Genomic DNA, 20438 nt, shown 5'->3' with positions numbered 1-20438 from the left:
TTTTTTTTTTTTTTTTTTTTTTGCAACGTCGAATCGATGAGATTAAGAAGAATTAGAGAAGAAATGAATAGATAATGTGTCGGTTTTAGTTTTTTTTCGGGGTAAATAGCCTTTATCTTATGTACTTTTTTGGTGCTTTTTTTGGTGGAGGACAAGGAGGCAAGCAGGCCTCCTTGTTATTTATTCATGACAACAAAAGGAAATTACAGACGGACTAGACGCGGACACACAGTTCCGTTCATATCGTCCTGAGACAGCGGCTCTACCGTAAGTGGAGTCGTTACAAACCAATGATAACCAAAAGATAAAGAAAAAGCGTAGTTGGCTAACCCATCAGCTAGACGATTAGCTTCCCTATAAATGTGAGAAATCCAGACTATCCAGTCCCTTGAGATGAAGCCATGGCACAGACGTACCAGGAACGATAGAGGATGCGAATCAGCAATCCCTGTGGTTAAAAACTCAACAACAATCTTTGAATCAACTTCTAATTCAAGCCTTGTTACCCGCTGTTCCCAGGCAATGTGTAATCCGTAGTAGACTCCCCATAGCTCTGCTAAAGGGGCAGAACATATACCGATATTCAGAGCAAAACCCCCACACCATTGCCCTCTCGAGTCACGCAGGACTCCCCCTGCTGTGGCTAGACCCGGGTTACCATGTGACGCTCCATCAGTGTTCAACTTCACCCATCCATCCCCCGGTGGTTTCCAACAGACCATTAACTCCACCGTATCACTCAAAGTGTATCCTTCCTGAGAAGCCTTATACGCAGACTCCACTTCCTTCGCCATTGTTTTGACAAATTTCACTTTATCTCTGCATCTGCTCACTTCCTCAAAAACATGACTACACCTCCATTTCCAAGCCCACCATACGACAATAGCAAACAAAGTCGCCCAAGAGAACTCTGTTTCAGCTTCCGTCATCCCCAAATTCCCATAGAGCCATTCCAATAGCGTACTCGAAAAGAAAGCTCCCCTTCTCCTGATCGGTAACAGTTTGACCCACAAACCTGCAATGGCCGGGCAGTCCCGTAACACATGCATGATGGTCTCATTCCCACCTTTACATATCTGACAGACAGCCGTATCTCCGAAATGACGTCGAAATAGCTCCATATTGGTCATAATAACTCCATGGCTTACTAACCATACGAAAGTGCGGATCCTCTCGGGTGCTCTGATTTGCCAAATTCTTTTAAAGAAGCTGGACATGTTTGGTCGGTGCTCTTTATTCGCTGATAACAGAGAGTGAGCAGATTTAACTGTGAATCTTCCATTAGGCGTCCCACCCCAGGCGAGTCGATCCCTCGCTCCGGTCACATTATCAAGAACTACTGCTGATAAAACCAAGCGGATGTTCACTGGAACATAAGGCAAGATATTTGTCCAATCCCATCCTGCGCCATTCCGCCATATATCTTTGGCTCGTATATCCTCGAATCCACTTGGAAGGACCCCTGTCACAGTCTCAACCAATGATTCATTAAGGACCCACTTATCTGTCCAGAAACGAATTATACCACCATCCCCAATCACCCATCGTATCCCGTGCAAAACCACATCTCTGAAACCAAGCACAATGCTTCGCCAAGTAGAGGAACTTGGTCTCTTAGCAGCTAGCCAGCGTGGATCCTGAACTCCCCCAATCCGATATTTGCAACGGAGCACCCGCGCCCATAGACTGCTGTGGTCATGAAGAACCCGCCAACTTACTTTGGCTAGCAAAGCTTTATTCATGTCGCCAGACCTCCGAATTCCAAGTCCCCCCGCTTCCTTGGATTGACACACCTTACCCCACGCGACAAGATGTTGTTTCCTCTGTTCCGGAGTGGACCCCCAAAGAAAAGAACGAGAGATCCTGTCCAGCTCATTCAGTGTGGACTTCGGTAGACTGATGGTGCTCATTGTGTGCACAGGAATAGACGATAGAACAGACTTTGTCAAGGTCAGTCTCCCCGCAAAACTCAGAAATTTACCTCTCCATCCCGATAGTCGTGAGCTCACTCAACCGAGTACTTCCCCAAAAGTTTCTTTATTAATTCTTTTTTGGAGAACAGGCATACCTAAGTATTTCCCCAAATCCGTTGTTGCTTTGATCCCACTTTCGTCACTAATCAGCTTCCTCAAATCCCGTGAAACATTGTCTGAAAAGAATATCTTTGACTTCTCTAAACTCACTTTTTGACCCGAGGAAACACAAAACCTCTCCAAGATCCTACGTATAATCTTTATCTGAGCAACGGATGCCTCTGCGAACAAAATTAAATCATCTGCGAAGCAGATATGAGACAAAACCGGACCACCCTGTGAAAGTCGTATTGGTTTCCATTCCTTAGATGCGATAGAATGATCCACCATTTGACAGAGCCGCTCAAGGCACAAGACAAAAAGATATGGAGAGAGGGGGTCTCCCTGACGCAGTCCATGGGATGGTCTGAAAGCCTCTGTCTTCTCTCCATTCCATAGGATAGTCATTGAGGGATCCACAACACAAGTTAAAATCCATTTAACCCACTGCTCCTCAAAACCAGCGACCCTCAGCGTGTCTTCAAGAAAGTCCCAGCGTATCCTGTCATAAGCTTTTTCCAAATCAAGCTTTAAGAGCATCCATCCCTTCCTACCCTTCTTCCTTCTCATTGAATGCACCGCCTCTTGCACAATGACAATGTTATCTATACTCAACCTTCCCGGAATAAAGCTTGACTGTGCTGGGCCTATGAGGTTCCCAATCACTTGCTTCAACCTCAATACCATGACCTTGGTGATGACCTTAAAGAGTACATTGCATAAGCTGATCGGACGGAACTGAGTTATATGTTCAGGCCGAGGTACCTTAGCTATGAGTACTACCAACGCATCGTTTGACGCTTGAGGCAACTCTCCAGTTTCAAAAAATTGAAGAACAAAACGTACCACAGACGCTCCCACCACCTCCCAGCAATCTTGATAGAACACAGGCTGGTATCCGTCAGGGCCTGGGGATTTAAATTTTCCCATGCTTTTAACTGCCTCCTCCACCTCCATAGGCACAAAAGGCTTTGATAACTTAAGTTTCTCCTCACTTGTCAGCCTCGCAAACCCCTCCGCCGGTAACCTCTCCACCTCCGGGGGAACATCAACCATCGAATACAGTCGTGTATAGTACGAGATTGCAAGCTGCTCCAGCTCTGATTGACTCGATATCCAGCTCCCTGCATCATTACGCAGCATCTCAATACGATGATGACGTCGCCGTACAACCGTGGAGGTGTGAAAATACGTGGTATTGCGATCACCCAGAAGCACCCATTTTTCACGGGATTTTTGAAACCATAATATTTCCTCTTGTTCTAAAACCTCCTCAAGTTGCTTAATGAGACTTTCTTCCTGCTGTAACATACCATCCGTCGGAGCTAAGTCCAAAGTATCCTGGATAGCTTTTATCCTCCCCATCAAGTCATCTTTCCGCCTTTGAATATCCCCAAAACTTTCTCTGTTCCACTTCCTAAGCTCCACTCTCAATAACTCCAAGGCCTTAGGAGTGGATACATTCCCATTCCACGAAGCAGTAAGCAGTTCTTTGAAACCAGAGTGTTTAAGCCAGGCAGCTTCAAAACGAAAGGGTCTCCGGAGTGGGTTTAAAGCAGCATCCGAGGATAGTTGGAGGTAAAGAGGTGCATGATCAGAAGCCAAGAACAGTAGGTGTCGAACAGACGCCTCCTGCCATTTGAGCCTCGCATGAGCACAACATAAGATTCTGTCCAAGCGCTTAGCCACATAATTCTCTGCAACCTTCCCACGCCTCCACGTGAAACTGCTGCCGCTAAAACCCATATCAATCAATGATAAGGAGTTGATCCACTCACTGAACGCGAGAGAGTCAGGAGACAAACCACCACGCCCTCTTGTTCGCTCATCAACACGCACGATCGTGTTGAAATCACCTCCGATTATAACAGGACCAACCAACCTGCTAAACACCGAGGATAACTGCTCCCACAAGCCACTTCTGCGATTTACCGACGGAGCCGCATAAACAAACACAAAATTTAGGGTCTCCATATCTGTTTTCAGAGACGCAGCAATAAATTGGTCTGCAGCTTCCACAATCTCGAACTCCCCGATCCCTGACCGCCAGAGCACCCACAGTCCCCCACTCTGACCAACCGAATCCACACGATAAGAATATTCGAAACCCAACCCTTGGCAAATGCGAGCTGCACGATCACCACTTGAATGAGTCTCGAATAGAGCCAATACATCCGTCTTATATTTCTTCAGCAAGTAACGTATAGCACGCCTGAAGTTGGGTTTATTCGCCCCCCGGCAGTTCCAGAAAATACAATTCATGAGGAATCGATGTAAAGACCTCCAAACTACCGGGGCGTATCGTCAACCCAATAACGGTCCGCTTTCCGTGTCGTCCCCGTCACGTGGAAGATCCACTCCATCCGCCGTGGCCTTTTCCACCATTCGCCCTGTACTCGCGAGCAGGGGTAACGAATCCGGATTCACTAATCCAGTTTCCCGATGAACAGCCGGCGCCACCGCAAGCGCACCACCAGGCCTGCCCATCTCCGTCGTTTCAACCCGTAGTCGCTTCCCATTCGCCGATAAACCTCTTTCTCCCTTTGTCGGGCCAAACACTAACCCCCTAGTGGGCCTGGACTGGACCCCTTTTTTAACCTTCGGTCCACTAGTGTCCACACTTTTGCTACTCCCATTTCGTTTAGACTTAGGCCCATATCGCGGCCCACTCCCTTCTGTCTCGGGCCTTGTCTTAAAAAGGACAATCTTCTCTTGCCCGCCACGTCCTACCAGATTTAAATTCTGAGAGATAGGCTCATTTTCCTTATTTCTCACATCACATATGGTAGGTTCCCGTATCCCAGCAGATCCCGTATCCTCAGTCAGATTTCGAAATCGATTTGACGTATCCAATCCCGTATTCCCCGTAATGTCCCGAAGATTCCGTTCCAGGACACCGTCGAGGGGGACCACCGCAGTGACCGTCTTAGCCGGCTTTGCTGCCGAAGGGCGTCTTGATCTATTGACGACAGTGAATCCATCCTCATCCGTCCCTTGGGGGTCCTGTTGGTTAGGCCGTGCACCTCCAACCACTTGCATCACCGGCCTCTCAGCAGCAGGAAGAACACCCTCTACCACCCTCGCCGGACAACTATGGGTAAGGTGTCCATAAAGACCACATGATGAGCAAATCTTATCCAAACCCTCGTATGTCACAAAATAGCGTTCCCCATTAATCACCACCGTGCCCTTCAAAGGTCGGGAGAGGTTGACCTCAACACAGATTCTGGCAAAACGTGCGCGTGTGAAATTTAGTGTTGTCGTATCGACCTTCAACGGCCTTCCTAGCCCTCGTGCAATGCCCATGAGAATGGACTGGTGGTAAAAAGATACCGGAATGTGCATCAATCGAACCCAAACTGGCGTGGTCACAATCTCATCCTTCAAGGGGTCAAAGTTTGGTGTCCAATCCTGCACCATCAAATAGTTACCGAAAACTCTCCATGGACCACCAGTGAGGGCCTCCATATACTCATCCTCCTGCGCAAAGCGGATCATAAAGAACTGTCGTGGGAGATCCATAACGTACATCTCCCCCTTTGGCTTCCACAACTCCCGGAGCTTGCGACTCAAGACTGCGAGTGGGATCGGCCGTCCCAACAGCTTCACCACCATACAATTCTTCCACAACCCGTGCATCACCTCCAACACCTCGTCTCCAATCGTGATTTCAGGCTCCCCATCCTCACCGTGTGGGAAATCCACACGCAATCTCGCGGAGACAAAAGCATCGTTCATGACACTCTCCGGCATCTGCATACCACCAACCGAAACACCATTCACTCTGTCCACCCATGTTCTCGAACCATCGGGTGGCTCTCCCGGTGGACGCCCCTTCTCTCTGACGTCCATCATAGTAGCATCCTGCAAATCAGATCTCACCGCCGTTTTAGGGTTTTCGTCGCTCTCCATTTGGAACTAGATAGATTGGTCGCCGCTGATTAGATTCTCCTTTTTTGCAGTTTTCTTCAGTTTCACACTTTTTTGGTGTCTTATACTACGCATTGTCATTTTACCTAAGTAACCACCAATTTGGTTTTTTTCCACTATAATCTTCATTTGGTAATATTTAATTTGGAAATTTATAATAAATTGTGTTGACTAAATTAAATTTAATGAACAATAAGGATATACTAACTATATAATAAACTACTGCATATAGACAATGAATATTATACACTACATAATATATTGATTGATTATGTAAAACTATAATACATTTTAAAAATACAAAAGATATTATTCACATATATAATTAATATAATAAAGTAATTAGATTTTGTATTTCTAGATAAAAAAAAATAGCCGCGGGTGAATATCTAGTGTAAAATAAAAGGTGAACATGGGAAAAGAATTTTTTTTTTTTACCATTTTCATTTTACAAATAACTGCAACAGGAAAAAAAAAACTCTACAACTGCCTTCCCCACGATCTTATATCATATCTATTTCTTCGATTCAATTCTTCACCAACATGATTTCATACCATTTTATTTTTTTTAATCTCTTCATTTTCGTTATCCCCAATAACCCAAAATCAAGAAATCTTAAATCTTTCACTGTTTCTCTTTGTTCTGCAACTACTTCCATTTTACTTTTCTTCTTCACTATGAATTAAGTTAGTTTTGCTTAACATGTTCTCCTTTTTCCTAATGTAAGAAATGTGATAATGTTTATTATCTTTCGCTCTTGATCTAAAATATAATTTTTTTTTGTCTCTCTCTCTTTATCTCAGATCTGTCAACATATAAAATAGAAAAAAGGATTTGACGTGAGGAAAGCATGTATCCAACGGAAGGAACAAGATTGAAAACCAAAAGAACATAAACTATTGGCAAAAAGGAATGATTCTTCACTATCAAAAGCTAAAATCTATAAGTTTTGTCTACTAACTGTTTGTCAAAATGGGTGACATAAAATTTTGTTTAATACAGCAGCACAAGAACGTATTACGGCTCTATACATACCTCTTTTTAACTAAAATTTCTAGAACTCTACTGTCTTTTGCGGTATAACAACAAGGATTGATTCCTTTCAGTTTTTTCTTTCAAGTCTTTTAATAAATTATTCTTTGCAAAGTTCTCATTAAACAATCATTTTGTGTGTGTGCAGATTGTATCAAATTCAAGAGTAAAAAAGCATGCCTAATTTTCTAAGGTTTGTTTTATGAATAAATTTGAACAGTTTTCATTTCACTTGCATGATATTGATATATAGCTATATCCATAATCCATTTCTGTTAACTTGTTAAGTATTAATCTTTACTAAGATTAATTCACGCAGGCCCGGCCCGTAGCTAAAGCTCGTAAAGCTAGGGCTTTAGACAGCGGAAAATATAACAAACTTTAGGGGGACCATAATCGTTAAAACTAAAGTGGTGTAGTGGTAAAAGCCCCCACTATACTATCAAAGGTGACGAGTTCGAACCTAGCTAGTGTATTCTTTAGAAATATATTTTGTTTTCTTTGTTTAGTGTTGGGAAAAAAAAAATTTGCTTCAGGCAGCTATATAACTTGCGCCGGCGCTGAATTCACGGCCGACTAATGATTCTTATACTAGGCTTATGATCGATATATATATATATGAGATTCATATATAAATATTGAATGTTTAGCTATAAATGCATTTTTATTTATAAAAAAATATTTTCATAACTATCAACTAATAATAATTCATCAAAATTTAAATTTTCAATCAATGATTCTTAAAAACTACAATTTCTTAGCATTAATTAGTAAAAAGTTACAGAAAATCAATCTTTGTGATACAAATTTTTTTTCTAGAAAATCATCTATTATGATACAGAGGGAGTATATATGTTTATTAACTCATTTAGCAAATCGAGATATAATTAGTTCTCTAATGTCTCATAACCACTTCACCTCTGAATTTAAATTATAAAAAAAAAAAACAAAACAAGTTTTGAGAAAATAACCCACTGTAATCTCAAGTTTATTTTAGAAACTTAGAAGTTTTTTTTTGTTATCAGAAAACTGGAACTTTTAGATCATAGTTTTGTTTTAACGGAGTGGAATATTACATAGCTCATCATTAACAGAAAACATTTTGTTCATTCATATAAAATCAATCTTATTTCTTTACCCGTACGTAGTACGGGTGGTATACTAGTGTACTTATAATTCGTGTAGTATTGTTTAGTTGTTTATTTTTATTAAAATCATATGAATATTATTCTATCCATTATATATGAGAGTACTAATAACAGTAAGTATATATTTTAGAAATAAAAAATAATATGAGCTTATGTGCCTATTAAAAAAAAGGATGACGGAAAATTGGAAGGCTAAGCATAATAGTTGTTGGGTCTTTTCTTTTCTGATTTGCTCAACAAAATTGCCAACTTTATTTTCTCATTTTAACGTTGCTATGAAAAATAACTTTATTTAATATATATTTTTAACTTTTTCAACTTTGAGTTGATTATAAGCCTAAAGTTATAGAATCAAAAATATATTTACTATTTTTATTTTGTCAACACAGACCAGTTCATTAGCCATGGTGTCTTGTGCATTAAAAATTTATCATTTGTCACTGCACTAAGATCACTTCACAAAATACAATTACTTTTAACACAAAAATTTGCTAATATTCAACCAATAAATTATATTGTAAACTACTTAAAAATATACTATTACTTATTACAAATTAATATGTAGTTATATATTATTTTATCACAAATAATAATTTGTGCATACACACAGGTCAAATACTAGTAACAGAATAAAACCCAAACAAAAACCAAACCGAAACAGAAACACATCTAACATGAGATTTGAACTTGCATATATCATCATCAATTCATCATCACCTGTATTTATATCATTAGTTTTTAATAAGTTTGGTATGTAGTTTAGTGTTTGGGACGATAACTTGGGATTCGTCGAACTCAGATATGGATGGTGTTCAATGTTGATAATAGAACTCAGTTTTGTGGAAAGCAGTTTGACCACTGGGGGAGTAGACCTCTTTATCATTTGTGTGCCTGATGACGGTTCCATGACATGACTGGCATAAATATCGCGGTCATGTTTAGCTAGGAAGTGTTTTGTTTCATAATCATAAGCACAACTGGAAATTTACCCCCAAAACAATGGAAACAAAACAAAAAAGATTACGTCTATATTTCTCATCATAGTGATCGAGTTTGGAATCCAATAGGCCTAAATGAAATTGTTCTGAGAATGTAAAATATAAAATCAAACAAAAAGAAATATAACGCAAGAAGAGAAAGGTTCTCATGCTGTTGTTACTAATATAAGAAACAACTTAAAAGAGTAGTAGAAGGCGCAGCAGAAAAAATTCACAAACCTGATTTTTTTTAAGTAGACATCACAAACACCAAAAGCTCAACACTCTCTTCTTCCATAAAAAAAAGAGTATTTCGTACTTACCTCACGATTGAAGCACATAATATCAATCTGACTTATTCACCGAACTTGAGAAGCCGAGCATAGCAAACCAGATGCGTCTGCGCCAATGACTGAGAGATCACAAACCGTGCAGATGTTACCTTCCTGGCTTGGTACAAACCGGGCAGTGCAGTAAGGACATGAAACGTCTTTGTGCCCTCCGTAGATTGGCACATAAGTCGACCCGCATATCACAAAAGGGTTTCTATAGTCGTAGTTAAGCGTGGTTGCATCTGTCATGTTGCGTTCTGCGGCTTGCAAAACTTGTCTAGCCGTCCTTGCCTGGCTCTCAATAGTTGGGTTTGTATCCAACAATCCTCTGGCAAAGTGAGCAGCAGTAGCCATGTTCCTTGACTTGTAGCAGACGGTCATTGCACTAAAGTACGCAAGCCGTAGGTGAGGCGTTTGGAGTTTACAGTGAGTGAAGTAAGCAGCGAGCTCTTGCTGCCTCACCGGATCATCTTTTATCTCTCTCCTCTTGAGCTCCATTTGAAGACCTAGGACATATTCTTTTACAATGATGACCAGTTCCTTAACTTCGTCGACTTCTCTTCTTGACTCGACTACCACCAATGGGATGGTTTGGAGAATAGAGAGGAAGACACGGAGAGCCTCAGTTAATTTCCCAGCTGTTGTGGCTTTGTAACCGGATTTGAGCTTCTCTTCTAGCTGAGAGAATTCAAAAACAAGAGCTGGCGGGCCACGGACGTTAGGACTGGAGGACTCGCTCCATCCACGCTCAATCGCAAGAGGAACCACAGGAGATGAAGAAAAGGCACGGAGATAGCTATGGCTCCCACTGAAAAGATCAAGAAACATGGCTTTCAAAGGCGCAAAGTTCTTAATGCCAAGCTGCCTGTGGAGCAAACGCATTGCAGTGTCGAAGCTTCCTGCTGCAGCCTGCTCAGCAGCAAGGGACGATTTCTGGCTCCAAATCTGACTTATCGGCATACCTTGAGTAGGTGTCACAAAAACCGATGAACGAGCGTTAGCAGAGGCTTTAGGAGTGTCAAGCTCTGGTGGGAGCTCCAAGTCTTCAAGTCCCCCCCATCCACCTTCCTCGTCGTCTTCGTCCGCTGCTTCTTCACCATCCAATAAGGCTTCGATGTCTCTGTTTTCAATTCCATCAACATCGACCATGTCAAGTCCCTCACCCCAATCTCCTTCAACATCATCTTCTTCTTCATCAACAGCCCCTCCTCTGTTTGCACTCTCAAGCCCTCCTTCAAATATTCCTTTCATCACCCTCAGAAGAGGCCAATCACCACCACACATGATGGGAGTTGGAGGCATTAGAAGCGACGGAGTTTTCCCTTCAGGCAAAGAGGGCACGTTGTCTCCTAGCTCAGTTGCCAGTCGCTCAGCAACATCATTTAAACCATGAACCGAAGCTGTGATATAGGCTAGAGGCAAATGACCCGCATTCTCGAGTATCTTAACACGCTCTTTAACATCTCCTAGGTAGAGAGCATTGTGAAACTGACCCATTACATTGTTCTTCACCTCAGCAATCTTCATTAACTTTGATAGCTTGTCTAAATTGCCAGTAATGAGATAAAGAAAAGATAACCTCTCAAAGTTCTTTGTTTGCTGGTAGGCAAACTCAACAATTCTAGAGTTTCCTTGACGAAGAGCCTCCACTCCGAGTCTATACCAGTGGTCTTTCTCATTAATCTCTGTAGCGGATGCAACAGCAACACTGATGTTTCCACTTTCAAGAGCCAAATTGAATCGAATCCTCTCGTCTTCAACAAAGTGGAGGGCAACTTCAGGAAATCCTTTCTGCTGAAGATAAGCAATCATGGCCTGTCCACATAGCTGGGAGTCCTTTATCATGCTCATGACGTGATCATATTTCTTTCTCAGCAATGCAAGCTTGAAAATGTACTCAGTTGCATTAATGGTGATAGCCCTGTTTTTCCCATCCCGGTCCAAGCAAAAGATTGTATTTCCAGAAACCTTGGTGATATAGATTGGGACATCTAGGGTTTGGATGATTCCACTATCTCCATTAGGAAGACAGTACTTGATGTGGTTCAGAGTTGTGTAAATGAAGACACTATTGTCGTCCCAGGCTCCACTTTTCACACGTATTGTCTCATGAAGCGTGCACTGGAGGACAAGCTTCTTGCTTGCAATAATGATAGTATGCTTACTGAGCAAAGCAACACTCTCCATATCGTTAGACCAAACAACGTACCTAACAAAAGGTGTCTGAAGCTCACCGAGAACAAGCCTTCGTTGAAGGTCAAATATAACCACTTTATCCTCCGATCTACAAAGCAAATTCCAAGTCCCAGCATAAAAGATAGCATCTGTGGGAATAGGCAAAGAACTCTTTTTAACCACCTCATTCTTTAGATTCTTCACTAGCACCTGGCCGGTGCTTTTCTCAAGAACAGCAAACCGATTGCGAGCAATGAACACCGCAGAACCCCCTGTCCCCCTCTTGGCATCTTGCACAACGTCACTCCTCCCAACGCTATCTTTCGGTATGATGTACAACTCGTACGAACCACCATCCAGATCTGAGCAGATTAGGACTGCATTTTCTGTCGGACTGTAGGATAAAGTCCTAGGACTTTGATTCAAGCTTGGGGTACCAGGACGCCGTATAGGAATAACTTGGGAATCTTTTTGAGTTGAATACTCATAGTACCGCAAAAATCTATCCTTGGCATAGAATAAAGAATCACCACTCAAAGCAAATGCAGGACGTTCTCTCTCAAGTTTGAAGACAATCATACCGTTGTCATGTCCCGCTGCCAGCAAATTAATCTCAGGGTGAACTGCAAGAATCCAGAATCGATCATGTTCACGGCGAAAGGTTTGGATTCCAGTTCGCTTGGTAGCATCCCAGACACGGATGCTTTTATCCTCAGAGTTTGATACAATGATGTCCTGTTTTGCATGGAACATAACGGATGAAACGTTATTCATATGACCTCGCAATGTATCCACCTCCCAAGCTTTGGTTTCTGCAATAAAAAAATTGAAGGCATCAGTACCTCAATAATGATTCATAAAATGTAACATTATGTAAAAAAGAAGACATAAGAAATACCATTCATACGCCACAGCTTTACTTGGCGGTCATCAGCACCAGAGACAATGAGAGGAAGGGTAGGATGGAAAGAAGCCCAGTTGACTCCTCTGTCATGACCTTCAAGGACGTACTTGACTATAGCGTCAACCCCACCAAAAAGATCAGAATTCATCTGACTAAATCGCATGAGGTCGTCAGCAGGAGAAGCAGACTTCTTCTTAAGAGCACCAATGTCCCAAACACGGACAGTCTGATCCAGTGATGCTGAGACAACAAGGTCTTCCTTAGGATGGAAAGAGGCACACATAACATAATGATTGTGGCCAGTCAACACGGAAATACAAGTCCGTGACTGCCAGTTCCATATGCGGATAGTCTGATCATCACTAGCACTCACAATCCACGGGTTCTCGTGGTGAAATTGAACAGTGCGGATATAATCAAGATGCCCGAGAAGCGTGAAAAGACACCTGTGAGTTTTGTAGTTCCACACTTTAATCTTGTAATCATCCCCTGCAACACCCAATGACATCAACTACATATGAGTAATGTGACTGGAAGAGCATTAGGATAACTGTAATGAAGAAGAAATCCCAAGCCATTTGCATTTATGTCCAAAGACAATACTATATGCAACATGTAACATAAGATCTGCTTTCAGTGTGTACTACTAGGTTCAATCATCTTAAACACAAATTAAAACTCTTAGCTTGGACAACAAGAGCTCAAGTCATCCATCAAACCCAAGCTAGATCTAGAAACCGGGAACGCTAAGAGCTAATACTTAATCAGATCAAGATTAAATAGATTATGAAAATGTATCAAACAGGACTTGTTGGACCTAAAAAAAAAAGAAAGCATACCTCCAGAGACGAATAAGGGCTGAGATTTGTGGAAATGAACACCACGAACAGGTCCTTCGTGCTCGTCAAATCTATCGATCAAAGTGCCCATACGATAATCCCAGAGCTGGATCACACCACTGTGCAAACTGGCCAGAATCCATGGTCGTTGAGGGTGGAAACTCAGCCCCTTAACTCGGTTACTCTTGGTCTCGAACTTGGTCAGCATATTCTTCACAGATTCCGAAACAGAAACAAACTCTACACATAAACCACAGATCACAGCGAATGAGAGAAATCACGGGAAAAAAATCAGTCCATCGAAACCGGAAAGAAAAAAACACAATCGACGTGAAATTTCAAACAGATCTAAGGAAACGAAGCAGTAAGATCCGCGAAATCGAGATTCGTAACATGAGAAGAAATAGAAGATTCACCTCAAATCAGATCAGTTCACAAGGGGAAGCGATCAAGCACAGCTTCACGGTGACGATCAGTAGCATTACCAGAGAAGCGTAGATGCGAGAAGAAGAGAAACACACAAGGGATCGTCGAGAAGAAGAAGAAGAAGACGGTGAGATTCAGTTTCGTGGGGTGTATAGATCTGAATCCCTCCGCTCAGTTATCTCTGTCTCCAATTCGCGTCTCCACTCCTAATTTAATTGGCATGATTTATTCATTTCTTTTTTTTTAGTTTCTATATTTAATTATATTTGGAAGCATTTACTTCACTCTCTTTTTATTACTACAAGATAATAAAATTTTGACTAGAGGCTTCTTATTTTTATATCAGATTAAACACTTTAAATGCAGTAATGCACAATCAAAATTATTTTGTGAGAGGAAAAATATATAACAAAGCTATGAAAATAAAAATGGATATGTATATCTATAAATACAGAGATTTACGTAATTAACCCTGCAGTAATTTCATAATTTCATATGCCCTCGACTCGATTCCTTTGAGATACTCAGTCAAGATGCGCTGCTGGTATGAACCTCCTTCCTGGTATAACCAACATATAATTCCACTGGTTAGAATGATCATTTTTGGAAAACCGAACCCGGTTAGCCTCACATTTACTTTGAAGAGATAAAAAGTGCAAACAAATGTTTCATGGTGAGCTCTCTGCGGCTTAAAATGAGCCATTATTTTGAAAAGACAACGCAGACAAGAGAGGAGGTGTTTTTTTTGTACTGTTGCTTTGTATTAGAGAGTTTCCCGTTACTTACAGTTCGAATCAGTGTGCGCTCGATTCGTTTCTTGATAACAGCAGATAGCTCATCAGGTGTGATATCTCCTTTTCCGATTGTTAATCCGTCTACGAAAAGCTTGTTCCATTGTTCCTCAGGAGCTGAAACACACACATATAATATAAACCAATGTGAAGTCTCGCTGGGGTTTAGTGCATGGAAAATAAGATAGGTTGCAGAAGATACCTTTTATCAGAGTTTCGAGAAAATGCTCGGCTTTTACAACTTCGTTCCCTGTGACAAGTGACAACAACCAGAAGCTCTAATTGGTAAGTTTGATCTGAATAAGACTATGATGAAATTTTCTTTGTAGAAAATGGAAGCATATAGTAACTTTGCAAAATAGAGCAAATTACCTTTCTTTGCATAGCTACGCTTGGAGAGAATGGTGGCAGAATAGAGTTGAAGAACTTTTTGCAGCATAGCTAATAGCCCTGGTTTGTCTCTATCTTCTTTTGCCTGAAAACAACCTTCAGCCTCAAACATTCAAAAAAATACATCTAATCACTGTCAAGGAAAGACCCCTTTTTTCTTAACTAGGAGCTTCGTGTTACATAAATGTCAATTATCTATGAATGAAATTAGCAACGATCTTACAAGTGAAACAAAACAAATTGTTGCACTTACCTGCCGGAGTTGAGCACTAACTTCTGAAAGAAATCCTTCATCTAATTGCCCTTCTTTTTCCCTTTGTATTATTTCCTGTTAACACATTGACATGAGTAACCATATGACTACATCACATCAAGAAATCCAAAACCCTTGGCAGCAGGTTGTATACATAACAAAAGTGTAGATGTCTTATTCAAAGGAAAGTGAAGAGGAACTATAATCTATATATACCTTTTCCATTAGATTGATGGCTTCAGGGTCTCTAGGAGGCCATGAAATCTCTTCCACTCCATCTATAGCAGGTCTTAGAATCCCTTTCAGAATATCAGTAGACGTTTCTATCTTTTCCTACATGGATATAATGAGATCTCAATCATCTATCCTGTAAAGGAAACACTAAAGAAGAAGAGACATGGATGGAACCAAGAGAAAAGAAGAGAAGAAAGAGAAACCCGAGTCTTATTCACAACGCAGTCAACTATAGTCATCACAGTTGTAGCTAACTCCTCATAGTCCTTCTGCAAGAACCAACCCATCCCCCGAAATCAGACCTCGAAAGTAAAGTTCAATCATTAACATAAACAATGGATACAGGTACCTTGTCATCATCTGATTTGCATGTATCAGACCTAGCCGCAAGTCTTATCCAAAAACCCTCATCAAAAGCAAGTATATTTTCAAGAACAAGCTTCTCAACCTGTTCAATGCATATGGCAGCAACCCCAATTACTCAAGAAAGGATAACAAAACACAAGATTGAGTTAAAGGACTCAAGCTAAAGTAACTATAGTAGCAGACTAACTTCTCTAGGGTTTGCATCTCTAAGAGCATCAATCATCCTATCGATTTCGACANATCAGTCCATCGAAACCGGAAAGAAAAAAACACAATCGACGTGAAATTTCAAACAGATCTAAGGAAACGAAGCAGTAAGATCCGCGAAATCGAGATTCGTAACATGAGAAGAAATAGAAGATTCACCTCAAATCAGATCAGTTCACAAGGGGAAGCGATCAAGCACAGCTTCACGGTGACGATCAGTAGCATTACCAGAGAAGCGTAGATGCGAGAAGAAGAGAAACACACAAGGGATCGTCGAGAAGAAGAAGAAGAAGACGGTGAGATTCAGTTTCGTGGGGTGTATAGATCTGAATCCCTCCGCTCAGTTATCTCTGTCTCCAATTCGCGTCTCCACTCCTAATTTAATTGGCATGATTTATTCATTTCTTTTTTTTTAGTTTCTATATTTAATTATATTTGGAAGCATTTACTTCACTCTCTTTTTATTACTACAAGATAATAAAATTTTGACTAGAGGCTTCTTATTTTTATATCAGATTAAACACTTTAAATGCAGTAATGCACAATCAAAATTATTTTGTGAGAGGAAAAATATATAACAAAGCTATGAAAATAAAAATGGATATGTATATCTATAAATACAGAGATTTACGTAATTAACCCTGCAGTAATTTCATAATTTCATATGCCCTCGACTCGATTCCTTTGAGATACTCAGTCAAGATGCGCTGCTGGTATGAACCTCCTTCCTGGTATAACCAACATATAATTCCACTGGTTAGAATGATCATTTTTGGAAAACCGAACCCGGTTAGCCTCACATTTACTTTGAAGAGATAAAAAGTGCAAACAAATGTTTCATGGTGAGCTCTCTGCGGCTTAAAATGAGCCATTATTTTGAAAAGACAACGCAGACAAGAGAGGAGGTGTTTTTTTTGTACTGTTGCTTTGTATTAGAGAGTTTCCCGTTACTTACAGTTCGAATCAGTGTGCGCTCGATTCGTTTCTTGATAACAGCAGATAGCTCATCAGGTGTGATATCTCCTTTTCCGATTGTTAATCCGTCTACGAAAAGCTTGTTCCATTGTTCCTCAGGAGCTGAAACACACACATATAATATAAACCAATGTGAAGTCTCGCTGGGGTTTAGTGCATGGAAAATAAGATAGGTTGCAGAAGATACCTTTTATCAGAGTTTCGAGAAAATGCTCGGCTTTTACAACTTCGTTCCCTGTGACAAGTGACAACAACCAGAAGCTCTAATTGGTAAGTTTGATCTGAATAAGACTATGATGAAATTTTCTTTGTAGAAAATGGAAGCATATAGTAACTTTGCAAAATAGAGCAAATTACCTTTCTTTGCATAGCTACGCTTGGAGAGAATGGTGGCAGAATAGAGTTGAAGAACTTTTTGCAGCATAGCTAATAGCCCTGGTTTGTCTCTATCTTCTTTTGCCTGAAAACAACCTTCAGCCTCAAACATTCAAAAAAATACATCTAATCACTGTCAAGGAAAGACCCCTTTTTTCTTAACTAGGAGCTTCGTGTTACATAAATGTCAATTATCTATGAATGAAATTAGCAACGATCTTACAAGTGAAACAAAACAAATTGTTGCACTTACCTGCCGGAGTTGAGCACTAACTTCTGAAAGAAATCCTTCATCTAATTGCCCTTCTTTTTCCCTTTGTATTATTTCCTGTTAACACATTGACATGAGTAACCATATGACTACATCACATCAAGAAATCCAAAACCCTTGGCAGCAGGTTGTATACATAACAAAAGTGTAGATGTCTTATTCAAAGGAAAGTGAAGAGGAACTATAATCTATATATACCTTTTCCATTAGATTGATGGCTTCAGGGTCTCTAGGAGGCCATGAAATCTCTTCCACTCCATCTATAGCAGGTCTTAGAATCCCTTTCAGAATATCAGTAGACGTTTCTATCTTTTCCTACATGGATATAATGAGATCTCAATCATCTATCCTGTAAAGGAAACACTAAAGAAGAAGAGACATGGATGGAACCAAGAGAAAAGAAGAGAAGAAAGAGAAACCCGAGTCTTATTCACAACGCAGTCAACTATAGTCATCACAGTTGTAGCTAACTCCTCATAGTCCTTCTGCAAGAACCAACCCATCCCCCGAAATCAGACCTCGAAAGTAAAGTTCAATCATTAACATAAACAATGGATACAGGTACCTTGTCATCATCTGATTTGCATGTATCAGACCTAGCCGCAAGTCTTATCCAAAAACCCTCATCAAAAGCAAGTATATTTTCAAGAACAAGCTTCTCAACCTGTTCAATGCATATGGCAGCAACCCCAATTACTCAAGAAAGGATAACAAAACACAAGATTGAGTTAAAGGACTCAAGCTAAAGTAACTATAGTAGCAGACTAACTTCTCTAGGGTTTGCATCTCTAAGAGCATCAATCATCCTATCGATTTCGACAGTCTTCTTAAACGCTTCTTCTGGATCTCCCTTGACTGCACAGATCAAAGTTCTCCTGTTTTATTAGACCCAAAAAAGATGCAAATCATTATCTCATATCTCTAATTACATTACACACAACCATAGCTTCAATGGTTAAATCTCTAGTGAGAATTTGTTTTTTCCAAGTTACAAGAATCACAAAATTAAGAAATTGTAGACCAGGACATAATCACCTTCGCTTCGAATCGACTCCAGAGAACAGAGAAAGCTTCCATATACTTGAAGATACAAAAACCCTAGAACCACCCAATCTACAAAGCGACCCACTCTGCTTGGAAACAACGGAGGAATAAAGTCATAACAAGATAGTGTTTTTTTCGCTATTGCTGAAGAAGTGAGAATAGAGAGATTAGAAATTTCACCTGCTCGCGTTGAAGAAGATGATGAGAATTGCGAGAGAATAAGCATTGAACAGAGGAGGATATTGCCGCCATTAGAGTGAAGAAAGGCACAGAGAAGGGGACTACACTGACGACCGTTCAAACTCTCGGTAACCAAATCCTCGTCCGGCCTAAACAAAAAAAAAGAAAAACAAAAAAACTCTTATGGTCGTATCATTTTAGCTCACTAGATCCATTATTGGGCCGTAACAATTATCTCTTCGGTCCATTAGTATATACTGTATTGATTTTATCCCTTTTTTTTTTTTTTTTTTTTTTTTTTTTTNGCAACAAAATACTAGATTAGCTGCCAATTGGAAGGAATGTTTTTTTGTATTTTGAAAAAGTGTTATACACTTATACTGTATTTATTTTATTTGGAAAAATTCTTTTTTTCTAAAAACATGAAATCTTAAAACGTTTTTAAACATGCTGCATCAGTCGTACATAGCCAATGCAAATACAAGCAATATTCTCTGTTGATTATATAAAGATCGCAATGGAGAAGATGAACAGATTAACTCAATCTTTTTATATGCTATAAGATGAAGTAAAAAACATAGAAGTCAGTCTATATACTTTACCCTTCCTTAAACACATTCTGATATTTTTTTTTTTTCCCTGTTAGCATCTTGTGTTTCCTCTTTCTTTACCACCACCTTTTTGAATTGAAACTTGAAAGATATAACAAACACATTACATACAAGATAAAAAAAAGCTAACATATAATAAAAGAATCCGAGCCTGCCGTTCTGGAAAATTTAGCAAACAAACAGACTTCCATATACTTCTTGATACCTGCAAATTCACATACAATCTGTCTTTCAATAACGGATTGCCTAATGTTTCCGAACTAGTGTATTTCGGATTTTAAAGATTTTGTGATGGTGGGTAAACAACGGAATTACCTTATATTGTCGTGGGTCAAGACGGGAACGCGAACAGGCGATCAGAGATTTTGGTTCGGCATATTGGGCATTCAGAGCAGGCAAGTGAACAAGATTTACNTCACTGTCAAGGAAAGACCCCTTTTTTCTTAACTAGGAGCTTCGTGTTACATAAATGTCAATTATCTATGAATGAAATTAGCAACGATCTTACAAGTGAAACAAAACAAATTGTTGCACTTACCTGCCGGAGTTGAGCACTAACTTCTGAAAGAAATCCTTCATCTAATTGCCCTTCTTTTTCCCTTTGTATTATTTCCTGTTAACACATTGACATGAGTAACCATATGACTACATCACATCAAGAAATCCAAAACCCTTGGCAGCAGGTTGTATACATAACAAAAGTGTAGATGTCTTATTCAAAGGAAAGTGAAGAGGAACTATAATCTATATATACCTTTTCCATTAGATTGATGGCTTCAGGGTCTCTAGGAGGCCATGAAATCTCTTCCACTCCATCTATAGCAGGTCTTAGAATCCCTTTCAGAATATCAGTAGACGTTTCTATCTTTTCCTACATGGATATAATGAGATCTCAATCATCTATC

The 20438-nt window shown here is 40.2% G+C and overlaps 5 protein-coding genes and 1 long non-coding RNA gene across 10 annotated transcripts in view; 1 reads left to right on the top strand and 5 right to left on the bottom strand.

The window, feature by feature from the left end:
- Nucleotides 1-7606, top strand: part of LOC104713586 — a 9946-nt gene extending 2340 nt beyond the window's left edge. For 2 of the 3 annotated variants that reach the window (XR_002033312.1, XR_002033298.1), the window contains exons 3-5: nucleotides 6807-7080; nucleotides 7184-7228; nucleotides 7355-7606. Coding sequence is in view for 1 of the 3 variants with exons in the window: in XM_010430743.1 (XP_010429045.1) it covers nucleotides 6807-6827 (21 nt within the window). In the remaining 2 variants the exon portion in view is untranslated. Of the gene's footprint in view, nucleotides 1-6806; nucleotides 7081-7183; nucleotides 7229-7354 lie in introns of those variants that run through there. The other variant, XM_010430743.1, reaches the window with a different exon arrangement.
- Nucleotides 9188-16470, bottom strand: LOC104713588 (coatomer subunit alpha-2). 2 transcript variants are annotated; one of them, XM_010430747.2, is made up of 4 exons: nucleotides 16237-16470; nucleotides 13411-13650; nucleotides 12566-13060; nucleotides 9188-12479 (listed from the first exon to the last, which is right to left on the bottom strand). In XM_010430747.2, exons 2-4 carry the CDS (start codon nucleotides 13616-13618, stop codon nucleotides 9520-9522), a joined length of 3663 nt encoding a protein of 1220 aa, XP_010429049.1. In that variant the 5' UTR covers nucleotides 13619-13650; nucleotides 16237-16470; the 3' UTR covers nucleotides 9188-9519. The 2 variants fall into 2 exon arrangements, with proteins under 2 accessions (XP_010429049.1, XP_010429048.1); XM_010430746.2 differs by lacking the exon at nucleotides 16237-16470 and adding an exon at nucleotides 13827-14072.
- On the bottom strand, nucleotides 14160-16109 carry LOC104713589 (the record flags this gene model as incomplete). Its single annotated transcript, XM_010430748.1, is given in 9 exon segments — nucleotides 14160-14395; nucleotides 14623-14744; nucleotides 14830-14877; nucleotides 15000-15102; nucleotides 15271-15345; nucleotides 15487-15603; nucleotides 15708-15773; nucleotides 15854-15952; nucleotides 16058-16109. Coding segments are annotated over 9 exon segments (775 nt in total), but the record flags the coding sequence as incomplete, so codon positions are not given.
- Nucleotides 16570-19086, bottom strand: LOC104713580. 2 transcript variants are annotated; one of them, XM_010430737.2, is made up of 11 exons: nucleotides 18923-19086; nucleotides 18734-18828; nucleotides 18468-18573; nucleotides 18264-18362; nucleotides 18118-18183; nucleotides 17897-18013; nucleotides 17681-17755; nucleotides 17410-17512; nucleotides 17240-17287; nucleotides 17033-17154; nucleotides 16570-16805 (listed from the first exon to the last, which is right to left on the bottom strand). In XM_010430737.2, exons 1-11 carry the CDS (start codon nucleotides 18992-18994, stop codon nucleotides 16713-16715), a joined length of 996 nt encoding a protein of 331 aa, XP_010429039.1. In that variant the 5' UTR covers nucleotides 18995-19086; the 3' UTR covers nucleotides 16570-16712. The 2 variants fall into 2 exon arrangements, with proteins under 2 accessions (XP_010429039.1, XP_010429040.1); XM_010430738.1 differs by lacking the exon at nucleotides 18923-19086 and having other exon boundaries at nucleotides 18468-18553; nucleotides 18734-18818.
- On the bottom strand, nucleotides 19452-19941 carry LOC104713581. Its single transcript, XR_755647.1, has 2 exons — nucleotides 19849-19941; nucleotides 19452-19738 (listed from the first exon to the last, which is right to left on the bottom strand). It is a non-coding gene; the product is annotated as an uncharacterized LOC104713581 (long non-coding RNA).
- LOC104715885 (kinesin-like protein KIN-7M, chloroplastic) overlaps nucleotides 19981-20438 on the bottom strand; it is a 10091-nt gene continuing 9633 nt past the window's right edge. Inside the window, exons 24-26 of the mRNA XM_010433253.1 lie at nucleotides 20288-20404; nucleotides 20072-20146; nucleotides 19981-20013 (exon numbers count right to left, since the gene is read on the bottom strand). Of these exons, the coding sequence (XP_010431555.1) occupies nucleotides 19981-20013; nucleotides 20072-20146; nucleotides 20288-20404 (225 nt within the window). The remainder of the gene's footprint in view (nucleotides 20014-20071; nucleotides 20147-20287; nucleotides 20405-20438) is intronic.

The sequence above is a fragment of the Camelina sativa genome, chromosome 9 (genome assembly GCF_000633955.1).
Source record: "Camelina sativa cultivar DH55 chromosome 9, Cs, whole genome shotgun sequence".
NCBI lineage: Eukaryota > Viridiplantae > Streptophyta > Magnoliopsida > Brassicales > Brassicaceae > Camelina > Camelina sativa.
The sequence above is the reverse complement of the archived record's forward strand: the minus strand, read 5'-3'. Positions and strand labels throughout refer to the sequence as shown.

Bases quoted from the DNA above. Each gene is read 5' to 3' on its own strand.
- LOC104713588 (XM_010430747.2), bottom strand. From the start codon at position 13,618: ATGCTGACCAAGTTCGAGACCAAGAGTAACCGAGTTAAGGGGCTGAGT. The intron at 13,061-13,410 runs GTATGCTTTCTT...TGGGTGTTGCAG, and splicing joins GCCCTTATTCGTCTCTGGAG to GGGATGATTACAAGATTAAA. The intron at 12,480-12,565 runs GTATTTCTTATG...TTTTTATTGCAG, and splicing joins AAAGCTGTGGCGTATGAATG to AAACCAAAGCTTGGGAGGTG.
- LOC104713580 (XM_010430737.2), bottom strand. From the start codon at position 18,994: ATGGCGGCAATATCCTCCTCTGTTCAATGCTTATTCTCTCGCAATTCT. The intron at 18,363-18,467 runs GTTAGTCTGCTA...TGCATTGAACAG, and splicing joins GAGATGCAAACCCTAGAGAA to GTTGAGAAGCTTGTTCTTGA. The intron at 17,155-17,239 runs GTATCTTCTGCA...TGTGTGTTTCAG, and splicing joins TCTCGAAACTCTGATAAAAG to CTCCTGAGGAACAATGGAAC.